Source organism: Nicotiana tabacum, chromosome 20, assembly GCF_000715075.1.
Source record: "Nicotiana tabacum cultivar K326 chromosome 20, ASM71507v2, whole genome shotgun sequence".
In the NCBI taxonomy this organism is placed as follows: domain Eukaryota; kingdom Viridiplantae; phylum Streptophyta; class Magnoliopsida; order Solanales; family Solanaceae; genus Nicotiana; species Nicotiana tabacum.
The window spans coordinates 141,759,730-141,786,885 of NC_134099.1; the positions used below are offsets into that span (position 1 = coordinate 141,759,730).

General features: G+C 36.8%; 2 protein-coding genes across 2 annotated transcripts; one reads left to right on the forward strand and one right to left on the reverse strand.

Moving 5' to 3' along the window:
* Positions 1 to 7,550: 7,550 nt before the first annotated feature.
* On the forward strand, positions 7,551 to 11,385 carry LOC107775127 (rop guanine nucleotide exchange factor 12). The gene is made up of 7 exons (XM_016594812.2): positions 7,551 to 8,017; positions 8,520 to 8,636; positions 8,933 to 9,087; positions 9,367 to 9,441; positions 9,529 to 9,789; positions 9,892 to 10,212; positions 10,648 to 11,385. Exons 1-7 carry the CDS (start codon positions 7,702 to 7,704, stop codon positions 11,056 to 11,058), a joined length of 1,656 nt encoding a protein of 551 aa, XP_016450298.1. The 5' UTR covers positions 7,551 to 7,701; the 3' UTR covers positions 11,059 to 11,385.
* A 252-nt stretch (positions 11,386 to 11,637) lies between these two features.
* On the reverse strand, positions 11,638 to 14,035 carry LOC107775135 (photosystem I reaction center subunit VI-2, chloroplastic). The gene is made up of 3 exons (XM_016594823.2): positions 13,752 to 14,035; positions 13,017 to 13,143; positions 11,638 to 11,957 (listed from the first exon to the last, which is right to left on the reverse strand). Exons 1-3 carry the CDS (start codon positions 13,880 to 13,882, stop codon positions 11,778 to 11,780), a joined length of 438 nt encoding a protein of 145 aa, XP_016450309.1. The 5' UTR covers positions 13,883 to 14,035; the 3' UTR covers positions 11,638 to 11,777.
* Between the last annotated feature and the right edge of the window lie 13,121 nt (positions 14,036 to 27,156).

The window sequence follows — 27,156 nt, forward strand, 5'->3', positions numbered from 1 at the left end:
CCGCATTTGCTTGTCCTCAAGGACAGAGTTCCGCATGATGATGCCAGAGATGTGACCATTGGTGATGATGGGGTGTTGAGAATGCAGGGCCGGATATGTTTGCCTAATGTGGATGGGCTTCAGGACTTGATTCTGGAGGAGGCCCATAGCTCACGGTATTCCGTTCATCCGGGTGTCGCAAAGATGTACCAGGATTTGAGGCAGCATTATTGGTGGAGGAGAATGAAGAAACACATTGTGGGATTTGTAGCTTGGTGTCTCAATTGTCAACATGTGAAATATGAGCATTAGAGACCGGATGGCTTGCTTCAGCGGATGGATATTCCAGAGTGGAAGTAGGAGCGGATCACTATGGACTTTGTAGTTGGACTCCCACGGACTTTGAAGAAGTTCGATGCTATTTTGGTGATTGTGGATCGGCTGACCAAGTCCGCTCCTGTGTGTACTACCTATTCTTTAGAGCGGTTGGCAGAGATCTATATCCGGGAGATTGTTCGTTTGCATGGTGTCCCAATTTTCATCATTTCAGATAGGGGCACTCAGTTTACTTCGCAGTTTTGGCGATCTATGCAGCGAGAGTTGGGTACTCAGGTTGAACTGAGCATAGTTTTTCACCCTCAGACGGACGGTCAGTCCAAGCGCACTATTCAGATATTGGAGGACCTGTTGCGCGCTTGCGTCATTGATTTTAGAGGGTTATGGGATCAGTTTCTACCGCTGGCAGAGTTTGCTTATAACTACAGCTACCAGTTGAGTATTTAGATGGCTCTATATGAGGCTTTGTATGGGAGGTGATGTAGATCTCCAGTTGGTTGGTTTGAGCCGGGTGAGGCTAGCCTATTGGGGAAAGACTTGGTGCAGGATGGTTTAGACAAGGTGAAGGTGATTCAGGAGAGACTTCGTACAACGTAGTCGAGGCAAAAGAGTTATCCTGACAGGAAGGTTTGGGATGTGTCCTACATGGTTGGCGAGAAGATTCTGTTGAAGGTTTCGCCCATGAAGGGTGTTATGAGGTTTGGGAAGAAGGGTAAATTGAGTCCTCGGTTCATTGGACCTTTTGAGGTGCTTCGAAGGATTGGGGAGGTGGCTTATGAGCTTGCTTTGCCACCCAGCTTGTCGAGTGTGCATCCGGTATTTCATGTTTCTATGCTTCGGAAGTATATTAGCGATCCATCTCATGTTCTGGATTTTAGCACGGTTTAGTTGGATAGTGATTTGACTTATGATGTGGAGCCAGTAGCTATTTTGGAGCGTCAGGTTCGAAAGTTGAGATCAAAAGATATAGCTTCAGTGAAAATGCAGTGGAGAGGTCGGCCCGTGAAGAAGGCTACCTGGGAGACCGAGCGGAAGATGCGGAGCAGATATCCTCACTATTTGAGGCTTCAGGTATGTTTCTTGAATCGTTTGAGGGCGAACGTTTATTTAAGTTGGGGAGGATGTGACGACCCGACCAGTCCTATCGTGAGTTACCGCTCCATTTTTCCTATTTTTGCTTCTTATTGCTTTGTCTATCGGTTCTATATGTGATCGGGTTGGTTGGCACGGGTACGGAAAGGATTTGGTAAGGTTTGAGACACTTAGTCTCTTTTGAGAAAGCTTAAGTTGGAAAAGTCAACTGGATGTTAACTTATGTGTTAGAGGGCTCGGATGTGAATTCCAATGGTTCGGATAGCTTTGGGAGGTGATTTGGGACTTAGGAGCGTGATTAGAATGTGTTTTGGAGGTACGGAGTAGATTTAGACTTGAATTAGCGAAAGTGAATTTTTGGCGTTTTCCGGTTGATAGGTCAGATTTTGATATAGGAGTCGGAATGGAATTTCGAGGGTTACAGTAGTTCTGTTGTGTCATTTGGGATGTGTGTGCAAAATTTCAGGTCATTCAGACGTGGTTTGGTTGGGTTTTTGATCAAAAGCGAAATTTGAAAGATTTTGAAAACTTAGGCTTGAATCCGATGAGTTTTGGTTGATTCAATGTTGTTTGAGGTGTTTTGAAGATTGGTATAAGTTTGAATAAGGTTATGGAGTATGTTTGTGTTTTTGGTTGAGGTTCGGGGGGCCTCAGGGTGATTTTGGATGGTTGACGGAGAGCTTGGGAGTTTGGAGGAGCTGCAGATTTTTGCTGCTTCTATTGTTTCCGCATCTGCAGATTGGGGACCGCAGGTGCGACGCCGCAAATGCGGAAGATTGGTCGTAGAAGCGGAAGATGGTGAAGTTGGCAGGAACCGCAGAAGCGGTTGTGGGACCGCACATGCGATGGCGCAGGTGCGGCTTGTGCATCACATATGCGAAAAGTAGGACTTAAGTGAGGTTCGCAGAAGCGGTACTGCAGAAGCGGGAATTGGGCCGTAGATGCAAAATCCCTGGGCCAGAATATATAAATTGTTTCCTTCGCAATTTTTGAGCTATTCCACCATTTTTAAGTCGGCTTTGGAGCTTTTTGGACGATTTTGAAGAAGGATTTCAAGGGAACTTCATTGAGGTAAGATTTTGGACCTAAAACTCGTTCCAATGGTATTATTTCACGGATTAGACCTATAATTAATGGAATTTAAGGGTTAAAATTGGGGAAACTAAGGCTTGGTATTGGAGACCTAGACTTGAGGATTTGAGGGACCATTTGTGGTCGGATTTTGATACTTTTGATATGTATGAACTCGTGGGGAGATGAGGAATCTATTGATGTAAATTTTATCGAATTCCGAGACGTGAGCTCGAGGGTCGGGTTTTGGTAGTTTCGGGATTTAAGTTGTAAATTGATTGTTTTCGCTTGGGCTTCGTTCCCTTAGCATATTTTGATGCCGTGATTTTGATTTTGGATAGATTCGACACGAGTGGAGGCCGATTAGAGGGGCAAAGGCATCGCGGACTAGAGATTTGATCGGATTAAGGTGATAATAGTTGTAAATGATGTCCTGAGGGTATAAAACTCCGAATTGTACATCGTTGTGCTATATTGAGGTGACGCACACGCTAGATGACGAGCGTGGGGTCATGCACTATTGGGGATTGTGACTCAGTCCATCCCGAATAACTGTTTTTACCGCGTATTTGACTGAAAACTATTTGCTATCATCATATTTTGGGCTGAATGCCATATTTGGGCTGAATGCCAACTATTTGAACCCTTAGGGGATTTTTATTGATATTTTCTCATTGTTTTGACTTTATACTTGAACTCAATCATGCTATATTCTACTGTTTTTCATGACTCAGCCATGTTTACTCTGTTTTAACACTTACAAAGATATTTTAAATGATATTTTGGGCTGAGCACTATGTTTTACTGTTGCCCGAGTGGCTGTGAGATTATGACTGAGTAAGGCCGAGAGCCTATGTTGTGAGGAAACACTGATTATGATTATGAGGCCGAGGGCCTGAGATTTGTACGTCACGAGGTGGCTTGTTGATATGAGGCCGAGAGCCTAGTGATGATGCCACGAGATGGCTTGATATTGCGCTTGGGCCGTAAGGGGCCCCTCCAGGCGTCTACACACCCCAATGAGCGCGGGTACCTATTGTGATGTGAGATATAGCCAGAGAGGCTCGTATTGTTCTTAGATATTGCCCGAGGGGCGGATTTGTTAATATTGTGCCCGAGGGGCGAACCTTTATGTGTCTATCTTTCTTATTGCCTGTCATTTTCCTACTTAATTGTTGAAAAGGCATTTTATGAAGTTTAAACTGAACTGAAGTGATTTTTACATATCTTTTCTGATTCACCATTTTACTGGCTTTTTACTGCTTCATTATAGCGTGTAATGTGCCTTACGTGATTTCTTGCTTTCAGTCTTTATTTATGATTATTACTCACTGAGTTGGATGATCCTGCTAGCGAGAGTTGAGAGTTCTCGGGAGACTTCGGAGTTCACGAGGTAGCTGCTTGGCGTCCGCAATCCCGTGTTTCTCCCCTCTTATCTCATTTCTTTTCCCTTATTAGTGGCTTTGTAATAGCTTTGTAGACTTTTCAGACTTGTGTTAGAATTGGTAGATGCTCGTGACTAGTGACACCCCGGTATCGGGCTGTGTTGGGTTTATTTTCCGCAAACTGTTCGGTTAACTACTTACCTTTGGTTTTTTTTTTTTTACGTTTTAGATTTAATTCTTATTGTTTAATTGCTTAAAATTGGAATGGGAAAGTGTCAGCTGGCCTTGTTTTCATGAGAGGCGTCATCACGATCGAGTCCGGGTTTAGGATCGTGAAAGTTGTTTTATCTCCAAATTAAATATGCAATGGCTTTTATTCTAATTTTCGTTTTTATGTACTTCTAAAGCTGAAAGTTGAGAATTTAGAGGATATCGAAGGGTAAAAGATCAATACTAGTTTGAATTATTGTTTTGTTCTGATTGTAATGATCCTATATGTACTAGTCGTAAACTTTAAATTAAAAAAAAAAAAATCAGCAACAACAGCTGAAAAATCGCCAACCAATTTAACTTCAAGGTGGCAACCCAACAAGAATGAATTACAAGAGTAACATTCAAACAAGGAGAGCAATAATAATGGGATATATAGCAGCTATTTGGGAGGGAGAACAAGAATAATAATTGTGGAAAAGAAGACCATATTCTTTTTCCGCCGCTTTTCTTCTTTCTCAATTTTGTTTGGTTGAGATATGAGTTTGTCACAAACAAACAAACACGTGATAGATAGAAAAGTTGCAAGAACTAATTTAGCTCGGTTGATTTGATTGAACGTTAAATATGCTTGGTCACGAGAAATTTTACAATGTGTGAGACTTGCCACATCATACTTGAGTGAGGCTATTTATCGTTTGGCACACGGAGCTATGGAACCCACCCTTCATCATCATTCTCTCCCTCATTCTTGACCTACATTCTCACTCCCGGATTCATCTTCTCAATTTTCTTTATTCTTTCTCCACTTCTTCTCAGCACAGGGGTGGCCGCCCATAAAGTAAGTAAAACAACTGCTTTAGGCTCCACATTTGTGGAGGCCCCATTTTTCTTTACACCTAATAGGCTATATAGAAATTTTAAAAAAAAAAGTTATGTGAAGTGAAAAAGTTTAATTTCTTTATTTAACAAATAAAGAGATGAAGGATTTGCAACTGCTTTGATTTCTGTCAAGGAAATTGTATTTGAAATTAATATCGAACCTGAATTTCATAAGAAACGTGTAATATATAGAAAGAAACAATTTGAGGAGAATGTTAATAGTGAAATCTCAAAATCTCTCGAAGAGTCCTTTAGAGTTGATTACTTTTTATACATACCCCCTCTGGCTCATAATAAATGACTTTTTAACCTTTGTTGTGCCCCTTAAGAAAATAGTGACTCCTAGAACAAAAATGTGTTTTGACTGAATTATCCTTAATTAAAATTTATATGTTGTTAACTTGACATATTGAGATATGTAAATAAGGACAAATTTTGGAATAATAAAGTTAATTCCTTCTCGATTATATAAAATGACACTTATTTTGGACCAAAATAAAAGCCAAAAAAGTCACTTATTATGGACCGTAGAGAGTAGTAGACAAGGTTATTTTTTTCACTTTAAAATAGATTTGAACAATTAGAGGCATATGAAAATATTTTTGGTTTTTTATTTAGCGGTAAAAACTGAGATCACTAGATGATGGAAATTTAAAAAAATATTGTCTTCATCTTGAATGCTCCTTAAATCACAATAATCAACCTAATATTGATAGTTTAGATTTATTTTCTGAATTAAAAATATTAAGAAAAATAGTAGAATTAGAAGATAACAATTTGATTGATATACTCAATCAAATAAAAAGATTTGATTATTTTCCAAATGGTTATATTACTTATAGAATAATGTTAATAACTCCTATTACCGTTGCTTCAGCGAAAAAAAGTATGTCAAAATTAAAATTGATAAAATCTTACCTAAGATCAACAATGTCTCAAAGATATAAAATGAATTAGCTATATTGTTAATTGAGAAAGACTTATTAGGAGAAATTGATTATTAAAAAATAATAATAGCTTTGCATCTAAAAAAAAGTTAGAAAAATAGACTTCAAATAAAAATAAATATTTTTATTAATAAAAAAGTTAAGGTCTCTCGTAAAGTTTGGTTTTAGGCCTTGAAATTGGTCGGGCCGCCCCTGCCTTAGCACAAACAATTGATTATTTTCAACTATACCAAAATTGTTTGGTAAATTGATGAAAATTAAATTAACATTTTTTTCCCTAATTTCACACACACTTGGAACAAGTGCAGATCTCAAGCAATTTTCATTTTCTGTTTTACTCATTTTTGGCATGTGTACATCTATGGCTGTGCAGCTTTTATAAATTTTGAACGAAAATATTGTTTAGGCATCTTTCTTCAAATTATAAGCAAAATAGTCGAAGATTACTCTCTTTCTTCAGAAAGTAGAATTACAGCCATCTGCCCCTTCTTCATGAATTTCTCTATCCCTTTCGAATGCAAGGGTTGAGACTAAAAATACGGGTAAAAGCAATTTCACTATTCAAATGTCTTTCTCATCCGTTTATTCTTCGAATTGAGCTTTTTTGGCATTTGCTCATTGATTAAGGTAGTTAACTTTAATTTTGTGAGAGCTTCTTTCTTCATAAATTCAAACCTCTTTTTTGGGTGCAAAGCTCAGTGGGAAAGAAGAACTAACCGAATGGATTTGTAAAAAATAATTATAGGATTTATAACAAGAGAAGAGGATATATAGGGGGTGAAGTCCGTGTGGAGGAGAATGAATTAGAAAAAAAAAATGAGGAATGACCAGAAAGTGAGAGTAGGTGAATTGTGACGGAGAAGTGATGATGAAGGGTGGGGTCATGGCTCCATATGTCAAACGATAAGGGCCCGACTTAAGTATGATTTGGCAATTCTCATGTAAAATTTCTCGCTTGGTCACACATCAAAATCAGAATAAAACCTTAACTGAGGGAACAGAACTATTACAATCATTTAAGCAATGATTCTTTTTCTAATTATTAATACTCTCCTGTCCAATTTTTGTGCTGGATTTTGAAAGTCAAAAGGAATTTTTTGCCACAACTTTTTAATATGCTTTTTTAATATTTTAAATTGTTAAGTATTAGTCTTATGACTTATTACATAGTTTTCAAACATATAAATTATTTAAAAAAAATATTAAAGATTATGTTTGAATTTATGGTTCAAATTAAAAAATTTGACTCTCAAAATCGGAGCTACGACATATAAATTGGGAGAGAAGGAGTATCTTCTGCACACCTTTGATTTATTTTAGTGGAGGGATGTGGCTGACTTTTATTTAAAGTAAAAAAATATTCAGCCATCAATATTTTGCCGAAAAGCTAGTCATGACTCTCCAAATAAGCACATATACATTGTATAGCAAGAAAGAAATTTATTTAAAATAATTATCAAAACAAAGTAACCTGTTTGCTGAAACATGCACCGCACGTTCTCCCAACCATTCACAAAAAACTTGAGAAACTAACACCAAAACCTCCTCCATTCTCTACTTCTCAATTAGAAAAAACAATATTTTGCTTAATTCCATCTCTTCTCTAAAGCCAAAGCTTCCATTTTCTAATCCTTCTTTTCACCTCCCCTCCATCCCCAAATATATAAGTTTTCCTGTCTTATAATCTCAAGTTTCATATAACCGACCTCAATTAGTTTCAAACTGGGACGTAGTTGTTATTGCTGCATGGTCGGAAGGTTGATCGCGTGAGATAGTTTTATATTGCTTGAATCAGAAAGATGGTTCGAGCAGCACTTGAGGAAGCGAAAGAAATGTGCAAGGCTAAATTACTGCATTTCAAAGGAAAGTCAGAGGATGGAACAGGACAGGAAACGCGAAGTATGATTCTTGAGATTAATAATAGTGATTCATCAATATTGACTTCAGGGGATGAAAGGGTAACGTCGAAAAGTGAAGCTTCAATGCCTTTACATGATCAACCTGTTGAATTTCAAAGGATTGGGTGTGTCCTTAGTCGTACTGAGTCTATCAAATCACGTTTGGCTAATGATCCTGGTGTCCCTAGCCCTCGCCCTAGACAGACCCAGCCTTCAGGCAAGCCATCTTCTAATTTCGCATGTGGGAAAATCTAGTCTTTTCATAATACAATGTAACAACAATAGTAACGCCTCAATTTCAAACAAGTTTGTTCTGTTGTATGAATTCTTAACAATTATTCTGCTGCATGTGGACCCTTTGCAGCACGTGCTAGGAATTATTATGAATTGATTAGTTTTACGCATAATTGTCAACCTATTTAACCTTCCTCCTTTATCTGGGAAAATTTGATAGATTCTTTCATTTATTAATTCTGCATTGAACTCAAATACGAAAAAACCTTGGCTAATTTTATTATTTCTTTACATCATTTCTATTGCCTAGTTTTGAAAGGGAATTTAGATTTCTCCCCTTTCTGTCTCTCTTTGGCTTCAATCTCTGGGGACAAAACTTGGTGAAATGTTTGAGAAAATTTCAAGACTGGTGATATTATTTTCAAATGTTCGTGTTTCCTATGACCATATTGTTGACATACCTACTTTTTTCTTCACAAATTCAGATATGGAGCTGATGAAGGAAAAGTTTTCAAAGTTGCTGCTTGGCGAGGACATGTCCGGTGGAGGAAAGGGTGTGTCATCTGCACTGGCATTGTCTAATGCAATCACAAACCTAGCAGGTATCTCAATTCCACCACATCACAGGATATATATATATATATATACACACACACACACTATTTCGGTTTCACTTTACATGACATTCATTTGCTTGGAGCTGAGGGTCTATCGGAAACAGTCTCTCTACCTGCACAAGGTAGGGGTAACGCTGTGTACACACTACCCTCCCCAGACCCCTATTTGTGGGACTATACTGGGTTCTTTGTTGGTGGTGTTGTTTATATGATATGCATTCTATTTTCTCATAATAATACTTTCTTTATTCCTATCTTTGTTTCTTTACTCATGAATGCAGCTTCTGCTTTTGGGGAACAGAAGAGATTAGAGCCTATGCCATCTGAGAGAAAAGCCAAATGGAGAAAAGAAATTGACTGGCTGTTATCTGTAACAGATCACATTGTTGAATTTGTTCCTTCTAAACAAAAATCAAAAGATGGAACAAGTATGGAGGTAATTCTCTCCCTCAACCCCATCTTTTCGGAAACTCCTCATCATGTCATATATATCTAGCTAACAACTTACAAGAGCATATGTGTTGGGCTAAAGCGGCCTAATGATACTCTTAACATGGTGTGATATTGTCCGCTTTGGGCTAAGCCCGTACAGTTTTTCCCAAAAGGCTTCACTCCATTAAGAGATCCCAACACCTTATATGTAGGCTCCCAATCTTTTCAGCAACCAATGTGAGACTTTGTTCGCACATCCAACAATATGCTTTTTATTTGTCAGGTTATGGTGACAAAGCAGAGAACCGATCTTCAAATGAATATTCCAGCATTACGCAAGCTAGACGCTATGCTTCTTGTAAGAGAAAAGTTCATTTCAAGTCATTGTAAAATAATCTTATTTAAAAGCATTGATGTTTATGCTTCGATTTGATGATCTACACAGGATTGCTTAGATAACTTTAAAGACCAAAACGAGTTCTCCTATATATCGAAGGATGACGAATCACAGGAAGGGAGGAAAGATGATAAATGGTGGATACCGACTCCTAAGGTTCCTCTAAATGGCTTGTCCGATGTTACAAGAAAATGGCTGCAATTTCAGAAGGATTCAGTAAACCAAGTACTTAAAGCAGCCATGGCTATAAATGCTCAAGTCCTATCGGAAATGGAGATCCCTGAAAGTTATATAGACTCACTACCCAAGGTACAATAACAAAAAGGAAATCTTGAACGTAGAAGTTTTGTATAAATGTATCGTCACACTATTTAAGTATTGTCTTTGAATATTTTATTATTTTATGTTTAGAATGGGAGAGCAAGTCTTGGAGATGCGATCTATAAGAGCATCACTGATGAATACTTTGATCCTGACTACTTCCTCACAACTATGGACTTGTCTTCAGAACATAAGATTTTAGACCTCAAGAACAAACTTGAGGCTTCTGTAATTATTTGGAGACGAAAGATGACTTCTAAAGATGGGAAGTCAGCATGGGGTTCCGCCGTTAGTTTAGAGAAGAGAGAAATCTTTGAAGAAAGAGCAGAGACTATCTTGCTTATTCTTAAGCAGAGGTTCCCTGGAATTCCTCAGTCATCTCTAGACATTAGCAAAATCCAATTCAATGGGGTAAGAAGCGCCCTCTATTGATCTACTTCAAATTTTTAATGATATACTAGAGTATCTACGCTTTTTACCTTGTTTCTGCAAGATATGCAATTGGATGTTCTTTTGGTTGTTACCAGCATATTCATATGTTGTTCATTATTCCTATGATTAGTTTCATCTATTTTTTGAAGTCGCAAGGGCTTCAAAAATGGGCAAGTTACACATTTGACCGGTTGGCCAATAATAATTAAATCCGCTAGCCAAATATACAAAAAATATATATACACTGATTATGTATAAAATATGTATATTATATTAATATACATTTTGCCGGCTATTATTCTGAGAGCGGTTATACTGTGTAGTTTCCCTTCAAAAATAAAACTGCAAAGCTAAAAGGTTTTCAGTTCTTAGGCTATTAATAAGTTATAACCTATATTTTTCTCGATTTTACAGGATGTGGGGCAAGCTATTTTAGAAAGCTATTCAAGAATAATAGAGAGCAGGGCACACACAGTCATGTCAAGGATTGAAGATGTTCTCCAAGCAGATGCTACGGCCCAAAATCCTTCGAGTGCTGAAGTAAAGAGGTTTCCTCTAAGAGATTCATTACGCGTATGTCCATCAGGCAGATTCCCAAATGCCAAGGAAGAAGTAGAAAAGCTTAACTCTGTGGAGAATCCAACGTCAATGACACTGTTGGATTTCATGGGTTGGACAGTGGAACAAGGAGAGAATGACGCAAAGAAAGATTTGAAGGAGGAGTTAGACATTGATGCGAAGAAACCACCTAACATAGTCACAAACAAGAAAAGTTCTTACTTAGAGAACTTAGTTGGTTCTAGAAGTCCCACAGCACGCCACTAAGTGATGTTGCTGTGAAATACGGATCAACTCATCGGAGGCTAGACAGAGGAAGTCATCAAAGTGACAATCAGCCTCAAATGTACATAATGAGATGAATCACACAACCCATCTAGGATGCTAAGTCCATTCCTGTTGTAAATAGGGAATAGTTATTAAAATGATTCACTCTGCAGACGATGTCACCTTGTTGACAAATAATCATGGGAAGTGGTGGACCTTTCCGAAATAGTCCATTCTTACCTTGGATAGCCTCTGCTAGAAAGAGTTTTGTAATCTGGAATTTGGAGATTATACGGCGTATAGAATCATTATTTGGTTTTAAGACAATTCCCCTGCAACTTATCAGTAATTATTTCCTTTCAATTTTCTCCTATGGACAGAAACAGTGAGAAAATATCATGTTAGTGCCTTGACATTCTGAGCCAAATTTAAAGCAAAGAGCTTCCTGTTCTAGTGAATTAGAAGTCAAAATAGTTTATCGACTTTCTAGCCAAAGCTTAATTAAAATCATTATTCATTGACACCTACCTGAACCAATTAAAGTAACATCTCAACACTCGATGTCACAAGACGACAAGCTAGAAAGCAATGCTCCAACTTTGCAATAAGATTTAACTTCTGTAACAAAAGGTCTCAGGTAGGCTTCAAGAATACTTACAAGCTGGGGACAGATACATCAATTACAAAATGAAGGTTGAGAAAGTTGGATTGAAAAGGAATTAGATCTTTCCGCGTGGCCCAAGCTTGGGTGGAAGTTGAGGTCCTTTCTTGATTGGTAGTATATCCCCTGATGCAGTTGAACTGAAGTATGCAAGAGTTGAGCCACCTCCCAATATCAGGAATTTGAGCAACAGACCTCTCTTAGTGAAAGGAGCAGCAAAAGTCTCGAAAAACTTGCTCTACCAAATACAAAACAATACAAGAGAGAGTTATCACAATAGCACAATCAACATGTGAGCTTAGACTAACACAATCACTCCATGCAAGCACGGCAAACAAACCCTTAATGCCTGTCAGACACGCACAACTAGCACAAGTAGTTGTGGATGCAAAGTAGATAGTGCTTTCGATTGTAACTGTGTATATCAGAAATTTTAGAAAATATCTATTTCTATACAGTAGTTGGTATAATGATACTCTGTACCTACTGATCTAAAATCTTGGATCTGCATCTGAGCTTAAGTAACTACGAAACAGTTTAATCATATGTTCTATCCACACGATACTGATGTCTGCATATGTAAGAAACTGTGTTTCTTCACTTACTGCTCATATGCTCATTACCGACCTTAAGTAGAACAAAACATCTCTTGTAATTTGTCTAAGTATGCCAAGTTGTTCATAACTCTCATGTACTCCAAGTTGTTCAGATGTTAACGTTCCTAAGACCATAATAAGGAACTGTTTGCTTTACGCTCAAATACATGCTCAATTCCTAAAACACACACAAAAATCCTAGTTAAGCAAACACTTCATAAATTGCCCATCGCCGTAACTGAACCTAAGAAAGCTACCAAGACTATTGTATAGTACCAATGAATGAGAAGTTAAATTTAAACGTGAAAGAAGTTACTAATCCCTATAATATTGAAATGCTGCAGGATCCCTGCCAATTGAAAAACTGCAGAGGAAAAATTGTTCATAATATGCCAATTGCATCTGCTAAGAAAGATCAAAGAAGTCATTCAGACTATTGGCAATTGATGAAAAATTCCTGTTTCTAAATTGTTCCAATAGTTATGCAAAATATCCAGTAAGTATTTTTCTATTTTTACTCCATCTCTTATCCAATCAGTCAATCAGAGTATGAAACATTGCGTGCACCATACTAACAAATTGGAGCAAATGCAGTGAAACGTGTAAAAATTCTTTTGGGATAGTATAGAATAAAATATGAAGTATTGCTGCAAGAAAGAATCTGTTTTGGTTGTTGGGGGTTGGGGGGAGTAATCAAATACCTGAAGGGAGTTGTATGGCGAAGGTGCATCTGAACCATACAAGTCCCACTGGCCAGTGGTGTTGCCCAAGTCCTCTAAATCAAAGTATACACTCTTGTCACCATACTTTGCTACCACAGAACCAGCCCTAGCAAAAATATAATAGCCAGTCAGATTACTATCACCAAAAAACCAACACTTTACATTATCAGGTCGCATAAACAGACAATAATAATTGAATGTTCATATTAAGTGAGATTAGTAATAAGTATAAAAATTAAGGCAATAGATTGGATACAAAAAGGGCAGCCCAACAGAGGCGGCTCCAGGATTTACAATTTTAAACTCTATGGGTTCAGCCTTAGATTTTTAGCATTTAATTCATTATATTTTTAAAGCTATGAGTTCAAATTCACTATTTGTTGCAATTTTAATAGATTTTGCACATAAATTTATACTCCGTATCGAAAGTTATGGTTTCAGTTGAACTTGTCACGTATATACTACATATGCCCCTACAGCCTTGTGCACTAAGCTCTCACTATGCGCGGATCCAGGGAAGGGTCGGACGCAAGGGTGTATTGTACGCAGCCTTACCTGCATTTCTACAAGAGACTGTTTTCACGGCTCGAAACTGTGACCTCATGATCACATGGCAGTAACTTTTTACGCCAAGGCTCCCCTTCTAATAAATCTTTAGTACTATAAGTTTAACTTCTATACACGAATGGACAAGCTACATGTTGAAAGCTGTACCTGGATTTAGTAGACTTCAAATTAAGGCGAGATGATTTAACATGTAGCTTAGTTCCAATAATGGAGCTTCCAGCTAGCCCATTGACGGCAGTTGTGGGCTGTACTGCAGCAAGAGTTGCTAAAGATGCCATGCTCTTCACTTCAAACTAACAAAACTAACTTTAGAGAGTAATAATTTGCACATTTTTGGGTTTTTGATCTTTTTTTCATGGATCCCAAAAGACACGTGGCACAATGGGTATCTTGCTAAAGATATGGAGTTTAACTTTGTATGGTGCCACATATGTTGAGGCCGGATAAGCCTATCCCTTTTAAGATTGTGAATTTTGTGTAATTTTTCGATTTTTTTGTGAGGCAAAGGCCAAAGTAACCAGAAAAAGGGTTGGCGTTTGTCTTTAATTTATTTATTTTCTTTTCTCTAAAACATCCTTTTTTCGTTTCAAATTGAACTTTTTACTATTTGGAAAAAATATATATTTTCGACTAATATTTTAAAAGTGAATGTATAGTATTGTTTTTCTATTATTTTATTCCAGTTTTACTCCTTATGATATTTGACTAATTACATTTAACCTTTACTTACTGATCTTACTCCAATCATTAATAGAAGTTAAAAGAGAAAAGGATTGTTTACTTCTGCAAAGGGCAATTCAGGTCACCTGAGATAAATAAAAATTATATATCTATTTATATCTATACTACATTAATTAAAAGCACGAAAGCCATTAACGAAATAACGTTCGCCTTTTTTACCTTTTAAAATAAAGTTTACACTAGACAAAATAGTCATTTAATTATTTCCCTAATATTTATTACTTTGAAATCAACTAAAATTTTACTCATTAAAGTTTTCATTATTTGTAAGACTACTTAGATTTTTTTTAATATTTAAAATATTTATCGATTTAAAATTTTTTTTTGCATCATGCATTGTTCGAAAACTCGTGGAGCTATTTTTAAGCCAGTTCAGTCATTTCACGAAGTAACCATCTATATAACTTTTCCATACTCAACAGCCTCACAGATGTTGCTCAACATGCTTTAAGTATCAGTTTTCATCAAATAACATGGTCATGGACATAACCTCTCTCTTTTTCTTATTCATTTTTTTTTTTACTTTTTGTATTTATTGTTGGCCTAATTGTATCCTAATAAAGGTAAACTTTCAGCAACTTCAAACGACATGGAATTTCAATCTTGCTCAAAAATCGAAAAAGATAATTTTATGAAAAATCTAAATGTCATTAGTCTTATTTTATGTAACACTCCTCAAATTTATAAAAGTTTCGAGACACACTAACTATAGAACTAAATTATTACTATTTTTATTATTTTTATCTTACCTATAGTGAAATATACACACACACACACACACACACACACACATATATATATATATATATATATATTTTGATTTACTTCTCTATTTATAAATAATTGGATATACAATTAGGGTCTTATTAATAATTTTAATATTATTAATTATTAAAAGTGGGTATCATTAATTATTAGTTAAGTTAAAAAAAAAAAAGGAGATTAACCATAAAGTGGTTGTTGTAGACAAAGGCTTAAAGACTAATACAAAAAGGACGTATAAGCCCATAAAGGGGCTGTTGAAAAGTGTAAGGCAGGCTTAAAGCCTTAAGCCTTGAACGAAGCTACGGAAAAATTCCAAACAGACTTCTGCGTATAAGAAACAGAAGCACGTCCCAGCGAAATACTGACGCAAGCAACGGAATTCTAGGTTTCTTTACAAATCACTAGTTATTGAACTCAAGTATATACAATTTCCTATTCTCAATTATCCTATAGTGTAAGAATTGGATAGTTAATTCCCTTCTTCTTCTGTATCAACAGTAAGTTTAATGTTTAGGTGTGAGACTTTGAAATTAATTAAAATGCACTGGTTGTTATAGAATCAATTGTCTGACGGGTATAAATTGGACTGGGGCTTACGTATTAGCTCGAGGAGTTTTGAGGTGAGTTGATATAACCCTTTACTAAGTGGTTTAACTCACAAAAGCACGCATACAAGGTGTTTGATGAATTGCTTAAAAGAGTTTATATGTACTTAATTGGAGCGAGTGAGTACCTATTAACTTAGATTATTTATTATGATATGTGTGCATAAATTTTTAGATTTTTGTGTTATTCTTATATAGCCCATTTTCATGTTGAAAATTCATGAAGGAGCAAGAATCTTTAGATATACTTTTAAATATTTATTTCATTCTTATGCCATGCTTTACCTTTAAGGATACTAGTATGAGTATGTATAGGATATTTCAGAAAAGATTTAGACTTGAAAAGTCACAAGAAGAAGTTTAGAAAGAAAAGATTTTGAGGAGTATCATTTATTCTGAGAAGGGGTCATCGTCTAGGCCTAGGGTCCTGACCAAGACGTTGACTTCCTAAAACTACTTGTGCCAAAGTAGGGAGCACACAAGCCGAGGGTCTCGTTGCAGAGAATTTACTTAGCCATGCTAAGGTATGATACATGAGCGCTGAGAACCATGAAGCGAGTGACACCTCGTGGATCGGGCCTATTCGATCAGGTTGGGATCGAACCCATGCCGATCACACGGTGACTAAGACAAAAATAGGTCAGGATAGTTGGAACTCCCAAAGTATAAAGTGAAGTATTTTTTTTTATAAGAAAGAAAAAGAAAAGAATTTCTTTTAGAATATTCATAAACTGTTATTATGCAATTATTTTAGAATTATTCTTATGAGCTTTATGTTTTACATGCATTTAGAACATTTGCTCGTAATGTATATGTTATTAAAGTTTGGCTCCCGTTGTTGAGACTCACTGAGGATGGTACTGGCGTTCTCTTTTGGGAACCTACGTTGGTCTGCGGTACAACGTAGGAACCGGTTTTGCAGGCGAGCAGGCTACGGGTTAGGACTTCCTTCTCTTCCAGTGCTATTGGTGAGCTCCGCTTTTATTCGTGGAGTATTCCTTTGAATCATCTTCATTTAGTTATTTCTTTGTTTACTTAGAGAACTGGCTAGGAAATCTCATGTCCTGAGCAGTGCGTCAGTTTATCAGTAGAGGATTCATAGACATAGTCGTTGGGTTAAGATTCAGATGTTTTTTATAATAACTTAGCAGTAATTCAGTAGTTACTATAAATAAAGTTTTGGAGTTGATTTATTTAAATATTTAAATTAATTAAAAGTATTTGGTTAGAGTATTGCCTTATTACATATAAAGTTTGGAGTTATAATAGATTTGATAAGCAGAGATGGTTCACTCGGTCATGTTTAGTGATCGAGTGCCGGTCCCGGCTTGTTCAGAAAATGGGCCGTGATAAACTTGGCATCAGAGCCTCAGGTTTATGGAGTCCTAGGGGTCTATGAAGTCGTGTTAGTAGAGTCTTGTTTATGGGTATGAAGCGCGTCATACTTATAAATAGGAGGCTACAAGTATTTTGGAAAAGTCTCATTTTTCTCATACTTTAGATCGTGCAGTAGATCCTACCTCTAAGAAATTATCTAATGTATTCATTTCTCCAAAACTTGCAGAAATGGTTCGTACTCGCAACTCTGACACCGACACTCAGGCTGCTGCTCAAAAACTATTGCTACTATTGTGGCTCAAGGCAGAACTAAAAAGGCTCCAACTCAGAAAAGGAAAGGTAAATCCACAAAGGGTGTTCAAGTACCCCGGGTTGAACATGAAGAAGGGATGGAGCATGATGATCCAGTACCTCAGGATCCAGTGCCACCCCCAACAGCAGCTCCGGCTCAGGAAACTATATCTCTCGAGATGGGTCAGATGTTTAATACTGTCAACAGTGCTATGGAGATGTTTAAAGCCTTTCTGGCCAACCAGAACAAGAGAAGCATTTGATGCTGTCAACAGTGCTATGAGATTCTACCTCAATCAATAGACAGAACAATTCTGAGTCCTCAAGAGTGAATGAATTTTTGAAGTTGAGTCCTCCAGTATTCCATGGTTCTATAGTTGATGAAGATCTAATGTTGTGGCTGAAGAGTGTCAAGAAAGCGCTCCGAGCGATGAAAGCATTTGATGATGAAGCTGTGGAGTTGGCTGCTTACCAGCTGAGAGATGTGGCTAGCGCTTGGTTTGAGATGTAGGAAAAGGAAAGAGATGAAGATGATGGTCCACCTACTTGGGAAGAATTTGAAGAGGCATTCATGGCTAACTTTATCCCAGAAGCGGATAGGGAAGCTAAGGCTACAGAGTTCGAACAGCTCAAGTAAGGGAATAAAAGTGTGCAAGAGTACTACATAGAATTCATAAGATTAGCTAAGCATGCTCCTCACATGGTTAAGACAGAAAAAGCAAAGTTTCGTAGGTTTGTTGGCGGTTTAGCTTACCACATTAAGGATATGACATCATCTGCAGTGGTAGGGATAAAAGCCTTCTCCTATGCTGTAGGATTTTCCAAGCACTTAGAAAAATACAGACAACATATGAGAGAAGAAAAATAGCATAACAAGAAAGCCTGGACAGCGGGCAGGTTTAATGGTACATCTAGCGGAGGTGGAAGGGATTCCTCTAATAATGAGTCATTAGCATCATCTCAGTCCAGTCATCAGTCAGGTGGTGGGTCTTCCTTCAGACGTACTCAGAGTTATGGAAACCAGTCTCGCCAGAATCAGAATTTAGGACATCATCCTCACATAGCCAGGGTCATGCTGAGCAACATTCATAATAACAAGGTTTTTGTGGAACATGTAGGCGGCAATATTCAGGTTAGTGCAAGCTTGGGTTTCATGGTTGCTATCATTGCGGAGACATTGGTCATATAAAGGCCAACTGCCCAAAGTTGAGACGTAATTTCAGTGAGGGATCAACTCGTCCTTCTAGTTCCTCAGCTACTGTAGGTGCACCACCTCAAGATCGTGGGTCTCATAATCAGACCGGGCATGGGGCAGGCAGAGGTGCAGATCGAGTTACTCAAGGAGGGGGATAACCTCATTTGTTTGCCATACTTGATCGTTAGAGTGCAGAGGCATCTGTAGAAGTTATTACAGGTATACTTCTAGTCTGCTCACATAATGCTTATGCCATAATGGATCCAGGTTCAACGTTTTCATATGTGACTCCATACTTTGCAATTAACCTCGTTCTAGAACCGGAACAACTTAGTGAGCTATTCCTAGTATCTACTCCAGTTGGCGAGTCAGTGAAAGTCACAAGAGTCTATAGAGGTTGTATAGTTTTAGTCCAAGGTCGCAACACCAAAGCCGATCTCATAGAGTTAGAAATGGTGGATTTCGATATGATCATGGGTATGGATTGGTTATCTTCCTGCTATGCCATGTTAGATTGTCATGCCAAGATAGTCAGGTTCCAATTTCCAAATGAAAAAGTCTTAGAGTGGAAGGGTAGTTAAGCATCACTTGTAGGTAAGTTTATTTCTTACCTTAAGGCACAACGAATGATTGGTAAGGGGTGTCTCGCCTATTTGGCTCATATCATTAATCCAGAATCAGAACCACCAGCTCTTCAGTTAGTGCCAGTTGTTAGAGAATTTCCAGAAGTTTTCCCAGATGACCTTCCCGGATTTCCTCCTGAAAGAATTATAGACTTTGGCATTGATCTCATGCTAGACACTCAACCCATATCTATATCTCCTTATAGGATGGCTCCAACAGAACTTAATGAGTTGAGAAAATAGTTTTGAAAGACCTTCTTGACAATGGCTTCATCAGGCCAAGTGTTTCACCATGGGGTGCCCCGGTCCTATTTATCAAGAAGAAAGATGGGTCTCTCAGAATGTGTGTCGACTATCGTCAGTTGAATAAAGTTACCATTAAGAACAAGTACCCACTGCCAAGAATTGATGATTTATTTGATCAACTTCAGGGTGCAAAGTACTTTTCAAAAATAGACTTGAGGTCGGGGTACCATCAGTTGAGAATCAGAGAAGAGGATATATCTAAAACAGCATTTAGAACTCGCTACGGGAACTATGAATTTCTAGTGATGTCCTTCGGATTGACAAATGCTCCAGCTGCATTCATGGACCTCATGAACAAAGTTTTCAAGCCATTCCTTGATACCTTTATTATCGTGTTTATAGACGATATTTTGGTATACTCTAAGAGCAAGGAAGATCATGCAGAACACCTCAGAATAGCCTTGCAGACCTTGAAGGAGAATGAGCTTTATGCCAAATTTTCAAAATGTGAGTTCTAGTTGCAGTCAGTGGCATTCTTAGGCCACATGGTCGTGGTATCTACTGAAGGAATAAAAGTAGACCCTCATAAGACAGGAGCAGTCAAGAACTGACCTAGGCCGACAACGCCAACCGAAATCAGGAGTTTCTTGGGGTTAGTTGGCTACTATAGAAGGTTTGTAGAGGGGTTTTCTTCACTTGCAGCTCCATTAACTAATTTGACCCAGAAAGCAGTTAAGTTCCAGTGTTCAGATGCTTGTGAGCAGAGTTTTCAAGAGTTAAAGAAGAGGTTGACCACTGCACCTGTATTAACCTTGCCGACAGGTTCGGGTGGGTTCACAATGTATTGTGATGCCTCTAGAGTTGGTCTCAATTGTGTTCCTATGCAAAATGAAAAAGTTATTGCTTATGCTTCCAGGTAGTTAAAGAATCATGAAAAGAACTATCTCACACATGACTTGGAACTTGCAGCAGTGGTGTTTGCATTAAAAATATGGCGACACTACCTATATGGCAAGCATTCTGAAGTGTTTACAGATCACAAAAGCCTCCAGTACATTTTTAAGCAAAAAGAATTAAATTTGAGACAGAGAAGGTGGCTCGAGCTATTGAAAGATTATGACATCAATATTCTTTATCACCCGGGCAAAGCTAATGTGGTAGCATATGCACTTAGTAGGAAGTCAATAGGTGTCTTGGTCCATCTTGCCGTACATAGGCGATCTTTGGGTCGAGAAATTCAAAAACAAGCAAATGATGGAATTAGATTGGATGAGACCGAAGAAGGAGGTATAAATGCTTATGCCTTAGCGCAATCCTCCCTTGTTGCGCATGTTAAGGCTAAGTAAGACGAAGATCCATACTTAGTGAAGTTAAAAGAAGGAGCCAGAAACAAAGAAATCACTGCTTTCACTCTAGGAAGTGATGGAGTTTTGAAGTTGAATAATCGGTTATGTGTGCCTGATGTAGATGATCTTAGAAAGACCGTAATGGAAGAAGCTCATAGTTCGAGGTACTCTATCCACCCAGGTGCTACCAAAATGTATCTTGACTTGAAAGAGTTGTATTGGTAGAAAGGCATGAAGAAGCAAATAGTAGATCATGTGGCTAAATGTTTGAATTGCCAGCAAGTCAAAGCCGAGCATTAGAGGCCTGGTGGCCTAGCTCAAGATATAGAGATACCACAGTGGAAATGGGAGATGATTAATATGGATTTCGTAGTAGGTCTACCTCGCACATATCGTAAGCATGATTCAATTTGGGTTATCGTAGACAGGCTGACAAAGTCCGCGCATTTTCTACCAGTAAAAACGACATATTCCACAGAGCAGTATGTGCATTTGTACATCAAAGAAATAGTCTGATTGCATGGTACTCCAGTTTCAATCATATCTGACAGAGGCCCTCAGTTCACAACGCATTTTTGGCAGGCATTTCAGAAAAGATTAGGTACAAAGGTCAATTTGAGCACCGCTTTCCACCCACAGACTAATGGTCAGGCAAAAAGGACCATTCAGACATGCGAAGATATGTTGCGGGCATGTGTTATAGATTTTGGAGGTAATTGGGATGATCACTTGCCACTTATAGAATTTTCTTACAATAACAACTATCAGGCCAGCATCGGTATGGCTCCTTATGAAGCGGTGTATGGGCGAAGATGTAGGTCTCCAATGGGTTGGTTCGAACCAGTAGAGGTGCCTTTGATTGATCCAGAGTTTGTTTGTGAGGTCTTAGAGAAAGTCCGGCTAATCAGAGAAAGACTAAAAGTGGCTCAGAGTCATCAAAAGTCCTATTCTGATAAGAGGCATCGTGACTTAGAGTTCATGGTTGGTGACAAGGTGTTTTTGAAAGCTTCACCAATGAAAGGAGTTATGAGGTTTGGTAAGAAGGGGAAATTTAGTTCTAGATTTATTGGATCTTATGAGATTATAGAAAAGAAGGGAAATGTGGCTTATGAGCTAGCGTTGCCTGTTGAGTTATCCTCTGTTCATTCTGTATTTCATGTGTCTATGCTTAGAAAGTACATTCATGATGAGCCGCATATAATACCTACCGATACCATAGAAATTGAAGAAGTCTTGACTTATGAAGAGGTACTTATAGAAATTCTCTATAGGCAAGTAAGAAAGTTGAGAATAAAAGATTTAGCATCAGTAAAAGTTTTGTGGAGTAATCATGATTCAAAAAAGGTTACGTGGCAGGTCGAGGAAGATATGAGAAAGAAATATCCATATTTATTTGAGGAAAAAGGTATGTGAACCTAAGTTTGGTTTGACATTTATATTTTATTTATTAAACACAAGTTAGCAAGTGTTTCTATCCTTCTTCCTAGATTATACTTAATTGTTGTATTAATTTAGTTTATGTCGTAGTATATTTAATTCATTAAAGTGATTTATTTGTGCTAAAGTTGTTGTGTTTTAGATTCTTATTAGTTATTGTGGTACTTCCTTACCGGAGTGTGAGTAATTAATTTATGAGCTGCGTTGGTGCCTATGAATGACTTGTTATGGTATATTTGGTTGTTGTTGATATATTTGTGGTATTTGTGACAGGGATATTTTTTTGGATAGTCCAATTTACGGGGGAAATTCTGCCGAAATTTTTGAAAATTTAGGGAGTTAGCCAAAATTTTGAGTCCCTTGGAAGAATGAGTAGTGCTAAGAAAACTTAAGAGGTTCAAGGACCTAAGAGATTATTGTTAGCTTAATAATAAAGCCCAAGCAACATTCGAGGACGAATGTTTTTAAGGAGGGAAGATTGTAACACTCCTCAAATTTATGAAAGTTTCGAGACATGCTATTTATAGAATTAAATTATTATTATTTTTATTATTTTTATCTTGTCTATAGTGATATATATATATATATATATATATATATATATATATATATATATATATATATATATATACAATTAGGAAAATATTAATAATTTTAATATTATTAATTATTAAAAGTGGGTATCATTAATTATTAGTTAAGTTAAAAAAAAAAAAACAACCCAAAACAAAACAAAAAAAGGACAAAATAACAAGGGGGGGGGGGGACAATCCAAAAGGCCCTTAAGCCCATAAAAGGGCTGTTGAAAAGTGTAAGGCAGGCTTAAAGCCTTAAGCCTTGAACGAAGCTACGGAAAAATTCCAAACAGACTTCTGCGAATAAGAAACAGAAGCACGTCCCAGCGAAATACTGACGCAAGCAACGGAATTCTAGGTTTCTTTACAAATCACTAGTTATTGAACTCAAGTATATATAATTTCCTATTCTCAATTATCCTATAGTGTAAGAATTGGATAGTTAATTCCCTTCTTATTCTGTATCAACAGTAAGTTTAATGTTTAGGTGTGAGACTTTGAAATTAATTAAAATACACTGGTTGTTATAGAATCAATTGTCTGACGGGTATAAATTGGACTGGGGCCTACGTATTAGCTCGAGGAGTTTTGAGGTGAGTTGATATAACCCTTTACTAAAGTGGTTTAACTCACAAAAGCACGCATACAAGGTGTTTGATGAATTGCTTAAAAGAGTTTATATGTACTTAATTGGAGCGAGTGAGTACCTATTAACTTAGATTATTTATTATGATATGTGTGCATAAATTTTTAGATTTTTGTGTTATTCTTATATGCCATTTTCATGTTGAAAATTCATGAAGGAGCAAGAATCTTTAGATATACTTTTAAATATTTATTTCATTCTTATGTCATGCTTTACCTTTAAGGATACCAGTATGAGTATGTATAGGATGTTTCAGAAAAGATTTAGACTTGAAAAGTCACAAGAAGAAGTTTAGAAAGAAAAGATTTTTGGGAGTATCCTTTATTCTGAGAAGGGGTCATCGTCTAGGCCTAGGGTCCTGACCAAGACGTTGACTTCCTAAAACTACTTGTGCCAAAGTAGGGAGCACACGAGCCGAGGGTCTCGTTGCTGAGAATTTACTTAGCCATGCTAAGGTATGATACATGAGCGCTGAGAACCATGAAGCGAGTGACACCTCGTGGATTGGGCCTATTCGATCAGGTTGGGGTCGAACCTGTGCCGATCATACAGTGACTAAGACAAAAATAGGTCAGGATAGTTGGAACTCCCAAAGTATAAAGTGAAGTATTTTTTTATAAGAATAGAATATTCATAAACTGTTATTATGCAATTATTTTAGAATTATTCTTATGAGCTTTATGTTTTACATGAATTTAGAACATTTGCTCGTAATGGATATGTTATTTTGGCTCCCGTTGTTGAGACTCACTGAGGATGGTACTGACGTTCTCTTTTGGGAACCTACGTTGGTCTGCGGTACAACGTAGGAACCGGTTTTGCAGGCGACCAGGCTACGGGTTTGGACTTCCTTCTCTTCTAGTGCTATTGGTGAGCTCCTCTTTTGTTCGTGGAGTATTCCTTAGAGTCATTTTTATTTAGCTATTTCTTTGTTTACTTAGAGAACTGGCCAAGAAATCTCATGTCCTGAGCAGTGCGTCAGTTTATCAGTAGAGGCTTCATAGACATAGTCGTTGGGTTAAGATTCAGATGTTTTTGATAATAACTTAGCAGTAATTTAGTAGTTACTATGAATAAAGTTTTGGAGTTGATTTATTTAAATATTTAAATTAATTAAAAGTATTTGGTTAGAGTATTGCCTTGTTGCATATAAAGTTTGGAGTTATAATAGATTTGATAAGCGGAGATGGTTCGCTCGGTCATGTTTAGTGATCGAGTGCCGGTCCCGGCTTGTTCCGAAAATGGGTCGTGAAATTTACCTTTTTAAAATAGAGTTCACACTAGACAAAATAGTTATTTAATTATTTTTTAATATTTAATATTTTGAAGTCAAACTAAAACTTTACTTATTAAAGTTTTCCTTATTTGAGGGACTACATAAAAAAATCTAATATTTAGGACATCAAAATCAATTAAGCTTACCTTATATTTAACCAATTCAATTTATTCTGCGTCCATAAAAACAATGAACGTGTTTGAGTAAGCATTTCAAAGATCACTTTTTCTCCAATAAAATATTTAAACTATCATATACACATCAATTTATATAGTTATTTACTTGAAAATATATTTATACCATTAAGTGTAATTCATGTTTTTGACTACTTATAACTTTAATCCATTCTAACCATTTAAAAATCATAAGTACTATACAAAACTTAAAACCCAAGTTTTGAAATAATGCGGGACAACTATCTGAAAAGATAATAAAGAATATTAAATATACAACGTATTGTAGTTGAAAAATAAGGTAAAATACTCTTAACTTAATCATTGGAAAAACTATATTTTAATTATTTATTTAATATTTAAAACTTTCAAATCAGTTAAAAATTTAGTTATTAAATAACTCTTCATTTAAATTATGTAGGAAATCCTAATATTTAGAATTTTAAATCAATTAAGATTTTATCTTAAATAAAGTATTTACTTATTTGAAGTGTGTATTATAACTATAATACCTTCCATGTTAATATTTTTTTTAATGTTTAGAACTTTGAAATCAACAAAAAATTTATTTGAGGGTAGGTCGATTTTAGTCCCTCAAATATAACCCTGAGCATATTTAGTCCCTTAAGTATGCTAAAATAGAGCAACTTTAGTCTCACTGATAGAACGTGTTCAAAATGTAACAGTGTTAACCAACTCTGATTCATGAAGCAAAACGTATCCTCTCCTTTTATTGGATAATGCAAATTATCACTTTAATTTCTCATTTTTAGATAATGTCTTCTAAAATTTTGACCTTGAAAATATCTCCTTCCTTGCCAGTTTTCAATGAGAAAATGACACTGTATAGCCGCTGTAAAAATAATAGCCGTGAAAATATATAAAATTTGTATATTATTTTGTGTATACATACATTTTGTATGTTAATATACAATAATTATACAAATTTTATAAACCTTTTTGGCTATTAGATGTAAACAGTTTCTGGCGCGGCCTAAAAGTGATAATACAATCTGGTTAGTCGTTTGCTTCAATAATATGCCTAGAAGTGATCTTGGCACTATTTTTTTCAAATTTTAACTGTTTTTTCGGAAAAATCAACAGAAATTGCTAAAAGTAAAAGTTTCAACGTTAAAATCTTAGATTTATCAGCTGTCACGACCCGGATTTCCCACTCTCGGGAGTCGTGATGGCGCCTACTAATGTGAGCTAGGCAAGCCAATTCTTAACTGCTATTCATTAACAAATTACTTCTTTTGACAATTATCAGTAATATCATGAAAATAATGGAAGTTAAATAAATATGCGGAAGACGTAAATTAAAGAAACTGAACAATAATGCGGAAATCAACATATGCCTCTACCCAAGAACTGGTGTCACATTTAACACGAACTTCTAAGAGTACTAAATACAACCGTTTGAAAGAAGAATATAAACTGTTTATCTCGGAAACATGAGATAACAGACTGAAATAAAAGATAGAGGAGACGCCGGGCCTGCGGACGCCTGCAAGGCTACCTCGGTGTCTCACTGGACTGAAGGTTGGCTCCCGCGCTACTGCTGCTATCTAAGACCTGGATCTGTGCAAAAGAGCACAGAGTGTAGTATCAGCACAACCGACCCCATGTGCTGGTAAGTGCCCACCCTAACCTCGACGAAGTAGTGACGAGGCTAGAACCAGACAACCAAGTAAACCTGTGCAGTTCGAATATATATATATATATATATATATATATATATATATATATATATATATATATATATATATATATAACGGAAAAGAAATACAGAAAGTAACCAGTCAATGCGGGAAGGGGAAACATGATGTGGGGGTGAATATAGTTCCGAATAGAAAGGCATCAAGTAAGGAAGGAAACAACATAACTAGAATATCAACAAGGAAGCAGAAATCAACAATTTTCACGGCATCACCCTTCGTACTTTTACTCTCGTTCTCACCAAAATAATACACGACATCACCCTTTTTGCTTTACGCTCTTCCTCATCCAAACAACAATCACAAGGCAAATAGGGTAAGGAAATCTAATACCTCGAAATAATCAAATAACAGCAGGTAATGAAAGAAACAACATAACTCGGATATCAACAAGGAAATCAGAAATCAACAAATGCACGGCATCACCCTTCGTGCCTTACACTCTTTCCTCGCCATATAATCAATAAATATCGGTACGGAATGGTACATCGCACAGTACGGCATCACCTTTCGTGCTTTACACTCTTTCCTCACAATAGCAAACAATGCACGGCATCACCCTTTGTGCTTAATCGCT

Excerpts from the sequence above, each read along its gene's own strand:
- LOC107775127 (XM_016594812.2), top strand. The coding sequence starts at position 7,702 with ATGGTTCGAGCAGCACTTGAGGAAGCGAAAGAAATGTGCAAGGCTAAA. Across the intron at positions 8,018-8,519 it reads TAGACAGACCCAGCCTTCAG|ATATGGAGCTGATGAAGGAA; the intron begins GCAAGCCATCTT and ends TCACAAATTCAG. Across the intron at positions 9,442-9,528 it reads AGCTAGACGCTATGCTTCTT|GATTGCTTAGATAACTTTAA; the intron begins GTAAGAGAAAAG and ends TGATCTACACAG.
- LOC107775135 (XM_016594823.2), bottom strand. The coding sequence starts at position 13,882 with ATGGCATCTTTAGCAACTCTTGCTGCAGTACAGCCCACAACTGCCGTC. Across the intron at positions 13,144-13,751 it reads TTGAAGTCTACTAAATCCAG|GGCTGGTTCTGTGGTAGCAA; the intron begins GTACAGCTTTCA and ends TATTTTTGCTAG. Across the intron at positions 11,958-13,016 it reads CGCCATACAACTCCCTTCAG|AGCAAGTTTTTCGAGACTTT; the intron begins GTATTTGATTAC and ends TGTATTTGGTAG.